Source organism: Boeremia exigua (genome assembly GCF_020726555.1).
Source record: "Boeremia exigua strain MPI-SDFR-AT-0100 chromosome Unknown C7974scaffold_8, whole genome shotgun sequence".
Lineage (NCBI taxonomy): Eukaryota > Fungi > Ascomycota > Dothideomycetes > Pleosporales > Didymellaceae > Boeremia > Boeremia exigua.
In genome coordinates this window covers 563,495-579,483 of record NW_025763525.1, presented here as the reverse complement: position 1 = coordinate 579,483, position 15,989 = coordinate 563,495, and the positions used below count along the sequence as shown (strand labels likewise).

Genomic DNA, 15,989 nt, shown 5'->3' with positions numbered 1-15,989 from the left:
TCACCATGAAGGTCTCCACACTTCTCGGTCTTTTGCCAACAGCAGCTCTTGCACACGACCTCTTAAGTGTTGCTTTCCTCGCGAAAGAGAAGGCCCAATTATTGGACTTCGTTTCGGACAATGCCCACATCGACTATGGCTGCCATCCAGTCGTCATTCCTACCAAGGATGAGCACAGACTTCACGCCCTGCTTACCCAGGAGCAAATCCACCATTACAAAAGAAGCCTGGATGCCGGATCAGTCCGTATTGAGACTCTTGATCATCTGAACAAGCGTCAGGCAGCACCAGCACCAATTGGAAAAGGTGATCGTTTCAAGGGAGGGAAGGTCGCCCCTCGCGGGTTGGGTAGCCAGAAGCCGGATGTGTACGGATCCTACCAGAGCGCCGGTATCTTGAACGCCGACGAAGTTTACACAGCTCTGAAGGGTCTAGAAAAAGAGTATGGCATGGAATTATTCCAGGCGCCATACAAGACCTTCGAAGGCAACACAGTCTGGGGTGGTGTCGCCAACAAAGCCGAGAAGATCAAGAAAGACAAGCAGCACATATATTTTACCTCCGGTATTCATGCCCGTGAACGAGGTGGACCAGACAACCTGATTTACTTCATCTCGGACCTTCTGTACGCCAACAAGCACCGCAAGGGTCTTACATATGGCAATAAGACGTACACCAACTCCGACGTCAAGAAAGCCCTTGGCGCAGGAATCGTCTTCATTCCCATGACCAACCCAGATGGCGTCCGCCACGACCAAGCCAACAGCAACCTCTGGCGCAAGAACCGTAACCCGGCCTCCGCCATTGCTGGTGTTCCTGCTAGCGTTGGTGTAGATCTGAATCGTAACTTTGACTTCATGTGGAACTTCACGAAGCACTTCGATCCTTCAGTCTCCCCCGCATCAACAAACCCTTCTTCCCAAGCATTTTACGGTACTGGACCCTTCTCTGAGCCCGAAACACGTAACATGAAATGGGTGTATGACATCTTCCCAAAGATCAGGTGGTTCATCGACGTCCACTCTGCTGTAGGCACGTTGCTGTATTCCTGGGGTGACGACACCAACCAGTCCAATGATCCTAAACAGAATCTATTCAATCCTGCTTACGATGGTAAGCGTGGTATTGTTGATGATACCTTGTATGGCGAGTATATTGAGGAGGAAGACTGGTACAACATCGTGCTGGTCGCAAATCAGACGACTGACGTCATGTCTGCAGTCGGTGGAAGGTCGTACGAGGCATCACAGGCCGTCGGTTTATACCCAACCTCGGGGGCCTCTGATGATTGGGCGTCTAGTCGCTGGCATGGAGACAAGAAGCTGAACAAGGTGTATGGATACACCCTGGAATTCGGTTACCCTACAAACTTCTACCCGACAGCAGAGGAGTACGTTTACAACATCCTCGATACCAATGCTGGGTTCATGGAGTTCATCCTTACCGCCGATGAGATTGGTCTGAAGGGGTGAGATTGGTTTGAAGGGATGAGTAGAAATAATGTCAGGGTTTCATCCGGTATAAGCCCAGATGACGTGAAGCTTGACCATACCGACTCGGACCTGTTCTTCGTCGAAGATAAGGAAAGCTAGCACCTTTATCGGTTCGCAGGCTCATGAGTCGACTATCATGCACAAGTAATAATGTATTGTTTTAATCACGTCTTTCTCAGCCTCCCATGCCTCACGAACAAGCATATAACCGGAGTGGTCTTAGATCAAAATCATGAAAACGGGCGAGATGATGGATGAGATAACAGTCTACTCATGAACAGCCGGGTGCCATCTATCCATGTACTAGAAACAAGGAGTCTTGCGATGTTTGATGCCGGTAAAACAGACAAGCAAGATACAAATCAAACTGGGATGCGATGGCTGAAAACCATCAATATGAACAATAGCATTGCAGAGGTAATGGTGGTTCCGATTGTACTACTTCAAGGGCAGATAGGCATCTAAACACTGACTGTTGACCTCGCCAGGATCTGATCGTTCCCCTCACACTAAGCCTTGTGCCGAGCGACTGGCTTCTGAGGTGGTTGTGGGGGTACAAATAGATCTCCACTCACTTGTGCATCGATTTGCCTCTCCTCTTCTGTTCCCTCGGCCGTCTCTTCTCGTCTCCTCCGCTCCTGGTCAGCCTTCAACTCGTTCCCATACCCCTTCCACGTCAACTTGACAGTCCTCTTTGTTTCTTCAGCAGAAGACAGGGAATCATGCCAGCCCTTGTGCTCACGATTTGCGCCTCTCACGGTCCTTGTTTGCAGACCTTTCCCAGCGTACCCTACCAGATCGAAGACCTTCCGAGGGTCATCTGCATGGAGGTCTGGCTGCAGAATCCAGTCGCCGTTAGTGCAGATGATCTGAGATAGGAAGATGTCATGGAAAGGGCCACTGAAGACGAACCACTCCACTGTTTTTGACGCTTGATCTGATCGCAGTGCAAGTGCGGAGCCATGGCCGTGGAAAACACTAGGCAGATATGCAGCTTCAATGCATCCAGCTGGGATCTCGTCACCATCAGTTACTGGGTAATGGCGCATGGGATCGAAGCTTGACAATCTGTCATGGTACTCATTTTGACGCTGTAGTGCTCTGCGGATCAGCGGAAGTGGCAGCAGATTTCTGCGTACGTGGTATATGTAAATATCGCGTTGATAAGATCGATACTGGATGATCTGTAAAGCTCTGGCGGAGTCTTGCGCGTAGTCGTGGATGGGGCCGTGGCCAGGACCGTAAGGCTTGGCACTTCGTGTTGTCGATTGTTTGACCACATCCAGCATTGTGCAGGTGAACTTGAAGGCACGGAGATGAGAGAGCTCGTTCGGAGGAGAAAACTGGTTGTAGACAGAGGAAATTTGCAGGGAGTTAGTGCGTTAAATTTGTGTGCTAGTGACACTTGGAGTAAGGGTGAAAGTGAAGGTGCGTCTTCACTGTGAACAGGCAGCGGCAAGCAGGCATCCGTATAACTTTCTGATGGCGATAAATCTTCTTAGTAGCATTAAGCTGCAGTATTGCCAGTCTGGCGCTCATTCTTAGTCTGTCCAGATCAGGTAGGTGAAAGTTAACCTCTGCTATACATTGTCAAGGTTCTCCAAGCTGTTGAAGACTTCCGTTCAGAGCGCAGTTTTACCTCTACAGCGTCCTGCGATGTAGCCATCGACTTTACTACACTATTGACGCGTTGCTCATTCTGAGGCTGTGCTTAAGCTCATCTGCGGACGCAATGTGATGAATGATGTTTGTGTGTATGTGTGTGTGGGGGGTCTGCAGAAGACTGATCGCTAGCCTCTACTGATACCATGAAGATGGATGGGAATGCTAATTATCTCCTCTGTCAAGTGGATTGCTTCAGCTTCCTGGGACAGAGTTGCGGCCGATGCGAAACGCGGAAAGCGAGTTGTCCTATCCGGGCTAGGTTGGTTGGTTCGGATGACGCATCGACGAAGGTGGAAAGATGACTTGGATTCTACCTGTGATTTACTTGCTCACAGACTGCAAACTTGCATAGAAACGCAACGAGCGTAATGCTGACACGAGCGCTGAGTATTCGCTACTGTATTCCACGCTCGGCTTGATGACGGCGTGTCTCCGATTGGTACCAGGTTTGACCCTGCCGCAAGTAGTAGCGAGCTGAGGCTGGGTCAGCACGATCGTCATCGCGACGGTCATCACGTCTCAGCAACACAGACCCCCATGTACTTAATGTATTGACTGCTGGTACACTTGCACATTGGTCTTAGCAGTGTGAATCCACTGGCTTTGCGCAGCTGCGAAGCATCAACAACAAAGCTCAAGAGCTCCATCTTCCCTATCGCAAAGCCGAAGTATCCAGCACCCCACGATGAGCGCGAAACACCATCTTCATATTGCCGCGTTGATACCGCCGCATCTCACACCTGCAGAGGTCATCGCTGCACTCCAGGATCATAGTACAACCCTCTCTCTTCAAGCCCTCACGATAGGCCACGAGAGGCTCCCGAGCACCGCGCCCGAGACGCTGAAGGACACATACTGGTACCCGACCGATCTGAACCCAGTTCATACTTACAGTGTCACCGAATGCGTCACGGTTCTGCCTGGCGTTGGGCAATGGGGAAAGAAGAGCATGACATTCCCCAGCTGCTACCAGAACATACCAACGGGCATAAAGTCGCGTGCAGACGTTTCTGGCATCACTGTACGCGCAGACTACCGTGTCATCAAAGGGGGTATCGAGGGCGAAGTTGACGGTGAGGGTCAGGGTGTTGGTGACGCCGAGTGGGTGCTTGTTGAGGATGCTGAGGTTAGCTGCTCATGGTGGCTGATGCCGTTCGTCAAGAGCAAGATGGAACAGGCGCATCGCGATATCTGCCGCAAAGTCATCGAGAAGGTGGAGATGCAGAGACGGCAGAACGATCTTGCGCAGTCGGTTGGAAGAGGACTAGAGATACCGTGGGCACATACTACCGGTGTGAGTGCGGCCCAAGTCGAAGCTGATGCAAATAATTCGCAGAGGGTCGAACTACCTGCACCAGGTTCACACAAGATTTTCTATGCGTAAGTTTCTGTCGGGTCTGGTAGCGTTGCAGAGTTGTCAGCTTACATGTACTGTATAGTTGATGGACGTTTTCAGGCTGGTTCGCTGAACGCCCTCGGCTCTGGACGCATCGCGCAACCCCTCAGCTGAACCGTGCGGCTATGCAGCCCACACTCGTTGCCTACATCTAACGCAAGTCACTGAAAGCTTCGAAGTCTCGCAATACTTTGCGAGAATACCCACCTTGAAATGAAGTTTCCTGGGTGCCTAGACAAGCTAATCGCCATGCGCAACGCTTAAAAGAAGCTATGTTGATCATCGGACGACGTATGGACCTCTGCTACATCAGCTTGAGGCCTCCGCTACATATGCGCTAAATTGATGTGGTGGGTTGGCAAGCATCATGGCCAGGAGTCCCAAACGGTGACATTCTTTGGTTCTTTCTCGCCAAGCCCTGCATGGATATCGGAAATTGGAAGAAGGAGCGAGATTGAATGTACCTGGAGATCGGAAGGGGGGGGGGGGGGGGGGTGTATAGCGCACGAGGCCCGCAGCTAGGGTTGACGATGAAAGAGTTCGAGTTTCGTCGAGGTCATGGGCATCGTGGTACAATTTGCTACTTCGAGGTGCAGACAGCGCCAACCCTTATGTTAATTGCGGTAAGAATTACAAATAGACACATGCTCAGCAGGGGGCCTTGCATAACACTCAGTCCCCCCTATGAGGTTTGCAGGCTTGATTCGGAACGAATTGATGGCTTCAAGCGTAGCTTTCCGTTAGCGACTCTACCTGAGAGTTCCGTAAGCGCCATTCCGTTGATTAGTTCCCCCAAGCTCCAGTATTTGTGGATGTGCATCATTCACGACATGCCTGATGACTGGGCAACAAGTACCTACCTGTACAGACTGAGTGTATCACCATTCACTCCAACTTCATCGCCATCTTTTAGAACGAAGCACACCAAGGGTTCAGTGTGTTGAAGGGTTCGCACATATCGCAATCAGCAACATCGCGTTTTGCCATTAGATTCTAGCTTTGAGCTTACCAAGCTCCAACCCTGTCCTGGTATAGACAGCCATAGGAAATGTCTCATCTTCCACCGTCCAGAAACCCTCCCCAGCCACCGTCTTCCTCCGATACTTCGACAATCCGGTCTTCACAACCCCCTCGACCTGCTTCCGCTCAGCGCTGCGCTTCGGCCACTTCCGTAATAGCGCATCGAAGTCATCACCGATGAGATACTGCAGCCCTCGTCCGTATCTTAGGATGAGCTGCTCGTATGCTTCCAAGGTCAGGAAAGGGGAGTAGACGAGGGTGTCTGGTGTGATGAACGACGTTGCCTCGCCGAGGTCGGATCCAGAGGGTGTACACAGTATTTGGATGCCGAGTGACATGAGCAAGTTCTCGTCGGGTCGTGTGAAGTTGGGATCTTGCGCATAGACCTCTATCGGTTCGTTCTGCTCTTTTTGGATGTGATCGCGGACGGCTAGTAGAACGGCAAGTTGTTTCAGGCGTCGAGATTGACCCTTTGTCACGAAGAGACTCCCAAGACCTAGGGAGACGATGCGGGCGATTGGTGTACCAGCTTTGGCGATTATGTGTACCTGTTGGTTCACGGCCTGAGACAGCTGCGATTGAGCGTACAGATCTTGTAAGTCAAGGAGCTGGGCAGTGAGCTGTAATAGCTCGCGCGGCAGCGATCTGGCCTTTGATTTTTGACGCCCTTGTTGACGCGAGGAGCGTACTTCGACGTCTTGTACTGCGTGAGGCATCGTAAGATGAAGTTCGGCGATCTTGCTTAATGGTTGGATACCCATATGCACGAGCTCTTGGAGCAATCTTATACATATTCATGCCTGATTTTCAGAGTTGTTTGTCTGCTCGTGTATTATTGCGACGTGATGCGCCGTCAGCATGTAATCCCTGGGATGAATAATCTGGTTGCTGAGAAATCGATGTCTCCTTACACAGCCGTGTCATTTCCTTGATCTCACACGAAAGAATCACATTGAAGTGAGTCATCTCTTCCTGCAGGCTAATTGAGTACGAGATATGTGCACACCAAGGCTATCATGTTTGTGGAAATAGGAGGTAGACGGAAGGAAGAAAGGAGGGCCGAAACCATTTAGACCAGATTCGGCTAGACCACTGCTTACCTTTCCAACTCGTTGTCGTTTTGCACATTGCTCCTGCGGTCCTAACACTTTTGCACTTTGTACCTTCGTACAATAACTCACAATTCGTCCTGAATCAACATCGTCTACTCAGCTCTTTAGGACTTTTCTGTGCACGACCACGCACACAGTTCATATGCGTTGCAAATGGAAAGTAGTAAGTTGCTCAATTTCTAAATACTGGAGAGGTGACATATCACAGAGTGGCCGCTAAGTCTTTTAACTCATCTTGCTTGCTATCTCTTGAACTATACGAAGCAGGAGTGACGAAGCTGCTGCTATGGATCACAAACACCGATTGTGGACAGTCAGTCGTCGACAACATCTGGACTGGAGGACGGATGGTGCAAAAACTTGATACATTTTACGCATGTCTACTCAACCTAACCAGTACTAAGGTGTAGTCGTTTACAGTGTGCGGAAAAGCCAGAAACGTCCTGAAGGGCGAAAATCAGATCAGAGAATACTCATATGACGATAGCCGTAGCCGGGTTCTACGCAAAGAAAGGAGAACTTGGGTAAAACGACTGACGTGGCGCAATATTCCAAAGATTGCCTACTGATCGAATTGCAATGACCGTCCAAACCAAAACACCCCAAAAGTAAAGAACGCATGCCTTACTAAACAGACACATACCAAGAGAATGGCCGATCGAACGACCGAGCACGAAGAGATCGTTGGAGGCATCCATCTTATGATAGTCCTGGGCCTTCTCGGAAGAACACCAATCGTCCTCTACCAATCGTAGAAAACAACTGCCCAGCATCCATTGAGATGCTCATCCCAAACCACCTCACAATCAGCGCCGCCGCGCTCCCACTCCTGCGCAGCACAGTCGGCCTCGTACTTCGACGTGAAACAGTAAGGACAGTCTGGGCCGTGCTGTGCAGCGCAGGAGTGCCTAGTGCTGCGCTGACGCACGCGTGTTCCACGGCCATCGCCTTGTGAGAAACGAGTGAATGTGTCTGCGAACGGACCGGGGCTGCGCTGACGACGCGGGCGGGTACGCTCTGTAGATGGACGTGGAGAGACAGCACGACGACGAGGCGCTTCGTAGACATCGAACTCGCGGTGGCGTCCGCGGCGCTCAGGGAGATACTCTACCTCTGCATCTTCGTAGGAAGGGCGTGCACGCTCGTTGTACGAAGCAACGTGATCATAAAACCGGCTTGGTCGATCGAGCTGGACACCGCGGGGGCGCTCATTGAAGCTCATGCGGCTCATCTGGCAACCCAGGGAATCCTCATCAAAGCCATCGTTAAGACGAGTAGAGCGAGTGAATTCAGTGGGACGTTGGGCGGAAAAGGTCTCAGAGCGTCGGCATGGTACCATCTGTAGACTAGATACGTCTTCGTAGTCGAAAGGACTACGGCGCCGACAGTTTGTGTCCTGCTCCTCCTCTTCGGTAAAGAGCTGGTCGTATCGACCGCTATTGTAGCGTGACATGATTACTGTCGAGTGTGAGACTGAGTGCAGGTTTGGTCAGGATGCTGGTTTGAGTATGTGTGGGATGTGGTTGTGACAACAAGGCTCTAGGACGACCTCAGGACTTATATGCAAGGAAGGGCCCCATTTGTCCATGCTGACAATCAGTGAAAGTATTGCGGGTTTATGAGAAGTGTGCTGCAATTGTGTCCGCACAGTGCTGCGGGCTGATTTCTGAACCCGGCCTTCGACAAGGCAAAGAAAAGAAAAACGGACTGGAGGTTCTCAAGGCAAGGTTGAGAATGTCCTCGCGTCTGGCTTGGTCGGATTTCGTACTCATTGCCAAAACTCATGAGGCAAGTGAATAGGAAAATTTCGGTATGTTGCAAATATAAACGAAAGACGACTTGCATAAACCTGCACCGTCGTTGAAACACCAATCAGCTCGTTGACTCGGAGCGACTTCTCACTTGAATAAGCAGGATGGAGGGTGAATTTCTACACATAGAGAGAGGCGACGGCTGTTCAGTTAGTCATGACTGTAAAAGGCCTCTAGCAGACAGACTCTCATTTGATAGGAAACGTGAGGGTTGGAATCACCAATTTGAATTGCAACGTGATTTGTGAGTTTACAAGACAAAACTGGTGGTTCAACAGCCAAGTTTAAACGCCCCTGAAGTTGTAATAGGTCATATATCAATCGTGTACTGGAGTATAAACACGTCGGAACCAAGGCGTACATCCTCTGAAACAAATGAAATGCACGTAACACCTACCAGATCTATGGCCAATGTCGAAGCATACCTACGTCTGAGCTCACGATCAGAGCTCATCTGCAGTCGGCTTCTCAAGCTCACTCGACCCTAGCAGAACTCATAGGACGGGAAGGTGCCACGTCCATATTTACGCACATTCGAAGCGGTCTCATCATACTCACGCTGCTGCTGCTTGAGTTGCTTCATACGTCGCTGCTCACGCCACGCTTTACGCTCATCTTGCTCACTCCGCGCCTCTACATACGCACGATGAATGCATCCGTCAAATAGAACCTCTTTCAGAAGCTCAAGTTCCCGAGCTTCCTGCAGCGGATCCAACGCGCCTAGCTCCTGAAGCTCGGCTAGCTCCTCCACCAGTTCGTCCAGGTACTCATCCTCGGTCTGTTGTTGCCTACGCTCACGGAAGGTCTCACGGCGTGCTTGGCGCTCTTTGGCATCAATCCGATCGGACAGATTAGATCGGTGCCCAAGTACATTTGGCCGCTGATCGTCGCGGCCTAGAAGCACGCGTGGGTCAGATTGAGGGATGGAGGACTCACCCGCCTGGTTCCGCGGCGCACGGCGGTGCAGATCCCCATCGCCTGCATCGACACCTTCGATAGGGTAGCCGTGCTCATCATACGGAGATTGGCGGAAGCTGCGGGAAGAGGAGTCCGAATTCTCGTGAGGCGTGCCGTCTGAATAGGCGTTGGAGGAAGGGCCGTGGAACTGGCCGTACGTGGAGAGCTCAGCTGCATCGTAGCGGTCGTCAGACACGTCCTGGCCGTCGCCGAAAGCTACGAACAGTGAGTAGCGCTGCATATTCCTGAAGCCGATCTGCGGTTGATACGTGAGTGGGTGTAAGTCAGTTCAGATGTAGATGGTGCTCGAAAGTTATCACGAAAGTTGGTCTGGCTTATATGTTAGTGGCACTGCAATGATACTGCACAATGGTGGTTTCGCGTGTAAGTGATACCCAAAGAACACAGTTGTAATGAAAGTGAAATAACCGATATCAGTTTTCACTATCATTAGCTAACTTTGATACTGCCCATGTCAGTCTATGGGCATGGATGTGCTACAGAGAGCTTCCTTCGGTCCCTCTGCGGCATGAGATATGGAAGTAATGTTTCTGTGCTTATAGTAGAGATGTTATTGACCTGAAGATTCAAGCGCGTTACTCAAATATGTGAAGGACCGCAACTCAACGGGGACAGCTCTTGCAATTGATAGGATCGGCTTGAGATGAAGTACCGAAGCAGGAATACCTTGAGCCCGAGATGAAGAACGACTGCATATCGATGATGACGCACATTACTTCTCTAAACTCTTGATACCCTTTATCCTTGCTGAACTTCCAACGTTGTGGGCATCTCGGATCGACGGTACCTCAGGTGCCGCTCTGGTCATCCTAGCTAGACGTTTCAGGTACCCAGGCCGGTGAACATGGAGAAGTGGGCGTTCTGCAGATCACAAAGACTATTCGTTTTGCGTAAATTGGCAGCCATGTTCAGTCAGTGACCGCAGTTTCAAAAGATACTTTGCAGCTTTCTTGGTTCTTGTACTACGGCTTGGTCGTCGATGCGCAAGTCTCAGCTGTTCTGTGCTATGGAGCCAAAGGGGAAAGCTGTCTCAGCGCCTAGCACGCCAGACAAAAAGCATCTGCTGTACGACAAGCATACAGCAGTCCTTTGAAATAATGGTCGGGCAGACGAATGCCGTGCTACTATGCTGAGCGTTGGCAAAAGACCCACAAACTATCCGTGCTCAAGTCTAGACAATGCTCCGACCGCAAGGGAGATCCTTTCTGCGGATAGTGTGGTACGAAAAGCCGCAGTAATTAGCCGTTCTAGACGTGCTATTGGCTGGCGGGAGAAAATTGCACAAGACTACGGCGGCATTTCGACGGTGTTCACGGACAGATAAATTTCTGGTGTGGAGTGTGGTGAGCTGTGGAGGACGCTGACGAAGGTGCGCCTGGCTAATGTGTGTGCCGTGAACCGTCCGGGGACTACTGGACTGCTGGGTGGAGCCTCCGTTCCTTCCAGGCCCCGGCGATTTTGTTGAGCTGCTGAGCCTTGAGGCCTGGACAGGTGTGGCTGCTCGAGAGTGCGGCTGCACGCTATGTCAGTGAACCAATTGTACACCAACAAGGGACTCTGGAATGTATGCACACAGTAGACGGGTGCTGCAAGACACTGTGGAGGGCTGCACGTGGTGGGTAACAGACGCTGCTCGATATATTGGACACGCTGCAAAAGGCAACGTGCGGGGACACGCCAAACAGGGCGCCTATTCTCCGGGCTGACAGGCTGGCGACGCAGGGCGACGCGGATGCTCGACACAGCGGCAAAGGACTGAAGCAGTGCGACATGTTCGCAGCAGCGCACGAAAGGCAACTGCTGCATGGCGATATCTGAAGTGGTGCAGGGCGCTGAGTCCTTTGTGTGCAGCATTCGCCAGGCACAGCTAAGCTGCCCAGGGGTGCATGCAATAAATAGATTAGGGTCTGCGCCACGATCCGGGATGGGCAGTCAGCTGCGGAGGAGGGCAAGAGGGTGCACGACGGCGTCGACACCAAGCAAAGACCCCTCTACCCGCCCGCACTGATCGTCTGCGTTTGACACTGCTCTCCGGCTGCAACACCATCACGAAGCGAGCAAAAGAGTGTTTGGGACATCGGCTTTGTGTTCCTGCCTGCATCCCTCATCCGCGTGCACAACGCTGTCCCTGGCCTGAGCGGGTCCCGACGAAACACGCGCGGCTTGCACAGTGTGCACCAGGGCCTGGCTCTCAACAGCGCCGCACCTCATCTCCCACGCCTGTCAGCGGCCGTCCCTTGTCCACAGAGCGTCTTTACAGCTCCTGTCGTCGTTCTTGCATCTTCGTCCATTCGCCGTATCTTTCGTCACTCGCTGCCTTTATTTCGACTGCCTCCTCAGGCTCCTTTGGCCGTCGCCGCTCACTCCTTTAGCGCGCTTGCCTCCCTCGATCGCCGCTCCTTCCTTCTTTGTCTTTGATCAGCCCCACGACTACCGTCACACAACGGCTATTCTCGCCGCTGCATCCCTCGCCAGCCAGCGTCACACATCGCCGTGCTGGTGTGTCCACTGCTGACGTCTGGCCTTTGGACTTGCCGATCCCGAAGCCTTCACCACTGCCATCATGAAGCTCAACGCTCGCAGAGGTGCGCACTCCACATCTGCCTAAGGCCGGTCATCGCTAACAAGCCTGCAGAACTTGAGCATGTTCTCTTCAAGCGTTGCGTTGAGTGCGACACCAACGGCAAAAATCTGTCTTGCGATGGCATGAACTGCTCCGGGGGAAAGGTCTGCATATTGACACCACAGAGCTGCGGCGCCTGTGCTGAGGTCACCTGCGATATTGATCCCACGGAGCCACTGAGCAGACCCAGCAAGCCAAATGCTGGCGCCATTGCCGGAGGTGTCATTGCCGGTATCGTTGTCATCGCCATCATCGTTTTCGTCGTCTGGAAGTACTACTTGAAGGGGAAGAGGCGGCCGATATCTGAGATGGAGTGGCATGAGGAAGAGGAGATGGAGCAACAAGAGAAGACAGACAACGACTTTGCATCGCGGCGAAGCGCACGAGCATCTACACACACAGTCGCCTCGATGGCCTCATCGGTCCTTACTCGCGCCTCCAACATCATCCAGATCGCCTACATCCCCGGTGTCACGAACCGCTCTGGACCCGGATCACCCGACCTTCTCGTCCCTCCCGTCCCGCCGGTCCCTGCCATGTCTCCTTCTTCTGCTATGAGCAGCCCTTACTCCAACGCCGACCGACACTTCTTCGTTCCCGACTTCCGCGACTCCATGGCATCGGACAGCACACGCCAGAGCATTGCGCCCAGTCTCGCTCGTAACAGTGTTGCTTCGACCATGTATCGCCAAAACGCTATCGTATCTCCTCTGCCGGCTCAGACGATCGTGCGCGGAAAGGCTGCTGTTGTCAGTGTCAAATCGAACGGTTCCAACACGCCCGACGACGCAGTGAGCATGATGAGCACGCCACCAGTACCACAGGTCGATCCCAGGCACGCGCAGCAGGTCAAGCCAGTCCGCATCCAGATGCCTGGTCTTAGCTCTAAGAGCTCTGTGCAGAGCACAGCAACACTGGGACCGGTTCGCGCGTTGAATATAACAAAGAAGAAGAGCTCTGACACAGCAACACCAAAAAGTTCGTCGAGCTCTTTCACGAGCGGCGAAAGGACAGCAGTAGCGACCCCTGAGGCTCTTGTGCCTCCTGCACGGCCGCTTACGAACTACTCTGTTGCATCCACCGATTCAGGTGTCTCGCACGCACGCGCCCGTCAGGCTGTCAGCTTAGCAGACTCAGACTCAGAATCCGATGAGGAGGAGGAGCAGGATCACCAGCGCTCCCGTCAGAGCTTAATGCGCAACTCCTTGAGCTCGCGCGACTCTGGTGTAACGGAGATTCAGGATGCCACACCCACAGGCCTCGTCGATCTTCGCAGCCCATTCAACGATAGCTTGGCGGTCGACCGATCAGACCGTCCAGCGATAGGGTCACGCATCACATCTTACGACACTGATCGTTCGCGCATGCCGATGACACCCATTGTCGAAGAGTCAGAGCGACGCGTGAGCGCCATGTCGAAGCGAGATCAGAGCCCGTTTGCAGACGAATTCAGAAGTGATCTGAAGTAGACGCTGCTCGAGGACAATTGGATGGTTTAGTTGGTTATTCGCAAGGCGTTTGGTGCATAGCCCCCAAGTCTAGCCGACTGGGCGAGCAATTTGTTTATGATTCTGTTTAAAAGGTATTAAGGTTGACCTAGCCAGCTACGGCATTTTTCTCTTCTCTGCGCACTTCACTTCTATGGATATGGGATACCTTTGATATGTGCGATGATCAGCACCTTTAGCTTCAATGTATGTATGTATTGACTCTTATGAGCATGTACCAAAACTCTCTACACAGATGTGCATATTATTCTTGTTTTCCTGATCGTAACTGTTTTGCAAACATATAGTATAGCTGCGGGATCTTTGTTTCGACTTGCACTGGCGTGACAGACGATCAGGCGTTTCAATATTCTGCAATTAGATTTGTGCCGTTACCGAGGACGTCGGAACCGCTATAGTAGCTCTGCTAAGCATAGAGTTGTGCTAACTCGCGCGCGATTGTGCAGGCGTAAGAATGAGATGAGCATAACGGTGATCGGCGCATGGAGACAGCGGAGGACACCGACGTTGAGCGTTGTGGGGTATCGTGGAGGGGCAACGGAAAGCTCCTACCGCGAACAGCTTCGTTCGACTACATTGATACATCCGATAAGCCCTTCTGCACTTCTCTGCCCCTTCTCTGTAGATCTGCTATACCACAGCCTGTGTGCGATCTAACGACTCAAGGCTGGACAAGCGCATCACGCATCACTACTCCCGGCCCTGATTAAGCTGCACAGACTTGACTTTACAAACTTCCCGCAACTTCCCACGCCCCACGTCGCACACGCTCAATTGCTTCTGAGAGCTTAACGTTACAGCATCTCGCTGCTTCAAGCAATCTCTGCATGCCCTCCTCCGCAACGCAACGCATCGACGCGCTCTCGAATCACCTAGCGACCACAGCACCAACGGCTACAAATCAATCGCTCACCATGTCGACAGAGAAGAAGCCCCCAATCACATGCCACGTGCTCGACACGACAATTGGCAAGCCCGCAGGCGACATCCCCGTCGTTCTTACGCTGCTCAATCCATCTTCGTCCTCGGACTCCACACTAAAGTTCTCGGCCACAACAAACAGCGACGGTCGCGTCACTGCATGGAAACCCACCTCGCCATTTTCGAGTCAGGGACTGGAGGAAGTGTTCCATGAAGCAGGCGATAAAAAGTACAGCCTGACATTCGATACCGAGGCGTACTTTGGGGGGAGAGGGGTGAACACTTTCTTCCCGGAGGTTGTTGTGCAGTTCGTGGTTAGGGAGGCACAGAAGGGCGAGCATTTCCATGTTCCTGTGCTCCTGGGACCTTTTGGTTATACGACGTACCGTGGGTCGTGAAGAGCTGGGACGCAGGGATGCTCTCAAGCAGCATGAAGAGAACATGGGGCACATACGTTGTACCTCAAATATACCCAACCAGCATCTACGCAGAACTTTACATCCAGACTCTGTTCAAATCTTGAGAAGTCGCGATAGCAACCCATGACTACAAACCCTTTTTTCGAACCATCAACGGTTCGACTTGCTATCTTCGCTTGAAATCTGTGCAAGATTTAACTGCATACACAGCGCGCGCGACTGCGCATGTAGTCGTCCAGCTTGCTACAATGTGACATGGCAATGATGTCGCTGGCATGCATATCCGTATGCGCCTACGTGGATGAACAGCCGCTTCCGCGGCGTCCGTAGCCTGGTAACACAGCTGAAAGACAGTGAGGATTTGAAGTTCGAGCACATCACTTGGCCTCAGGCATGAATTGCACCGCGCGGCACTGGCCGGGCTGTCGTAATCAGTAGATCTGCTCTTCGAGACTCACCACCAGCACTTTCCAAAGTCTGATTTCAAAGCAGCACCCTTTGCAAACAACACCTTTGGCATTACGCTAGAAAGGCTGGATGTACCTCGATTGGTGGGAACGGCAGCGCTATCGGCTACTATGTTTCGACCACTCATAGAGGGCATTTGTGTCGATCGACATCGATGCAGAGACCCAGGGATCGAGATGCATTCGGTTCCGGCATTGCATATCGACGCTGCGACGGTTGGACGGCTCGCCCCCGGAGCGCTTCCCTTTCCGATCCTTCGAATGAATAGACAGCGAACAGCGTGGATATGCGTTCCGCTGCATTCTAGATGTCTATTCCAAGGGATGATATCACGAGATAAAGCTGCAGGAACGGAATGCCGGCCACATCGAAGAGGTCGCACGGCTCCTCTGCTGGGGTCGAGCGCACCTCTCGTGGCAAGCGAAGCGAAAGGGGGAGCGATCAGCGTTGCCTTCGGGGCGGTGAGGGGTAGCAGCACTGTGAATGGCCACGCCAGCGGGCGCGACGGTTCTAGCCCGGAAGATGCTGGATCACGTTATAATCTTGGCACAAAGCTGCGTCACTTCCAGAAATTG

The 15,989-nt window shown here is 52.3% G+C and overlaps 8 protein-coding genes across 8 annotated transcripts; 4 read left to right on the top strand and 4 right to left on the bottom strand.

Annotated features, from left to right (window-relative positions):
- Positions 1-5: 5 nt before the first annotated feature.
- C7974DRAFT_435017 (uncharacterized protein) lies at positions 6-1,472 on the top strand (the record flags this gene model as incomplete). Its single annotated transcript, XM_046145031.1, has 1 exon — positions 6-1,472. One exon carries the CDS (start codon positions 6-8, stop codon positions 1,470-1,472), a length of 1,467 nt encoding a protein of 488 aa, XP_045995298.1.
- A 530-nt stretch (positions 1,473-2,002) lies between these two features.
- C7974DRAFT_414598 (uncharacterized protein) lies at positions 2,003-2,782 on the bottom strand (the record flags this gene model as incomplete). The annotated part of the gene is made up of 1 exon (XM_046143813.1): positions 2,003-2,782. One exon carries the CDS (start codon positions 2,780-2,782, stop codon positions 2,003-2,005), a length of 780 nt encoding a protein of 259 aa, XP_045995297.1.
- An 886-nt stretch (positions 2,783-3,668) lies between these two features.
- Positions 3,669-5,035, top strand: C7974DRAFT_397346 (uncharacterized protein). Its single transcript, XM_046142183.1, has one exon. The coding sequence runs from the start codon at positions 3,844-3,846 to the stop codon at positions 4,540-4,542; it is 699 nt and encodes a 232-aa protein (XP_045995296.1). The 5' UTR covers positions 3,669-3,843; the 3' UTR covers positions 4,543-5,035.
- Positions 5,036-5,519: 484 nt separating this feature from the next.
- C7974DRAFT_213006 (uncharacterized protein) lies at positions 5,520-6,622 on the bottom strand. The gene has a single exon (XM_046137008.1). It carries the CDS (start codon positions 6,333-6,335, stop codon positions 5,541-5,543), a length of 795 nt encoding a protein of 264 aa, XP_045995295.1. The 5' UTR covers positions 6,336-6,622; the 3' UTR covers positions 5,520-5,540.
- An 806-nt stretch (positions 6,623-7,428) lies between these two features.
- On the bottom strand, positions 7,429-8,139 carry C7974DRAFT_414595 (uncharacterized protein; the record flags this gene model as incomplete). Its single annotated transcript, XM_046143812.1, has 1 exon — positions 7,429-8,139. One exon carries the CDS (start codon positions 8,137-8,139, stop codon positions 7,429-7,431), a length of 711 nt encoding a protein of 236 aa, XP_045995294.1.
- Positions 8,140-8,981: 842 nt separating this feature from the next.
- On the bottom strand, positions 8,982-9,695 carry C7974DRAFT_414594 (uncharacterized protein; the record flags this gene model as incomplete). Its single annotated transcript, XM_046143811.1, has 1 exon — positions 8,982-9,695. The coding sequence occupies one exon, from the start codon at positions 9,693-9,695 to the stop codon at positions 8,982-8,984; it is 714 nt and encodes a 237-aa protein (XP_045995293.1).
- Positions 9,696-11,862: 2,167 nt separating this feature from the next.
- On the top strand, positions 11,863-13,816 carry C7974DRAFT_212959 (uncharacterized protein). The gene is made up of 2 exons (XM_046137007.1): positions 11,863-12,060; positions 12,111-13,816. Exons 1-2 carry the CDS (start codon positions 12,039-12,041, stop codon positions 13,565-13,567), a joined length of 1,479 nt encoding a protein of 492 aa, XP_045995292.1. The 5' UTR covers positions 11,863-12,038; the 3' UTR covers positions 13,568-13,816.
- Positions 13,817-14,150: 334 nt separating this feature from the next.
- C7974DRAFT_397333 (uncharacterized protein) lies at positions 14,151-15,170 on the top strand. The gene has a single exon (XM_046142182.1). It carries the CDS (start codon positions 14,434-14,436, stop codon positions 14,923-14,925), a length of 492 nt encoding a protein of 163 aa, XP_045995291.1. The 5' UTR covers positions 14,151-14,433; the 3' UTR covers positions 14,926-15,170.
- Positions 15,171-15,989: the final 819 nt, after the last annotated feature.

Bases quoted from the DNA above. Each gene is read 5' to 3' on its own strand.
- C7974DRAFT_397346 (XM_046142183.1), top strand. From the start codon at position 3,844: ATGAGCGCGAAACACCATCTTCATATTGCCGCGTTGATACCGCCGCAT.
- C7974DRAFT_213006 (XM_046137008.1), bottom strand. From the start codon at position 6,335: ATGGGTATCCAACCATTAAGCAAGATCGCCGAACTTCATCTTACGATG.
- C7974DRAFT_212959 (XM_046137007.1), top strand. From the start codon at position 12,039: ATGAAGCTCAACGCTCGCAGAG. The intron at 12,061-12,110 runs GTGCGCACTCCA...ACAAGCCTGCAG, and splicing joins GAAGCTCAACGCTCGCAGAG to AACTTGAGCATGTTCTCTTC.
- C7974DRAFT_397333 (XM_046142182.1), top strand. From the start codon at position 14,434: ATGCCCTCCTCCGCAACGCAACGCATCGACGCGCTCTCGAATCACCTA.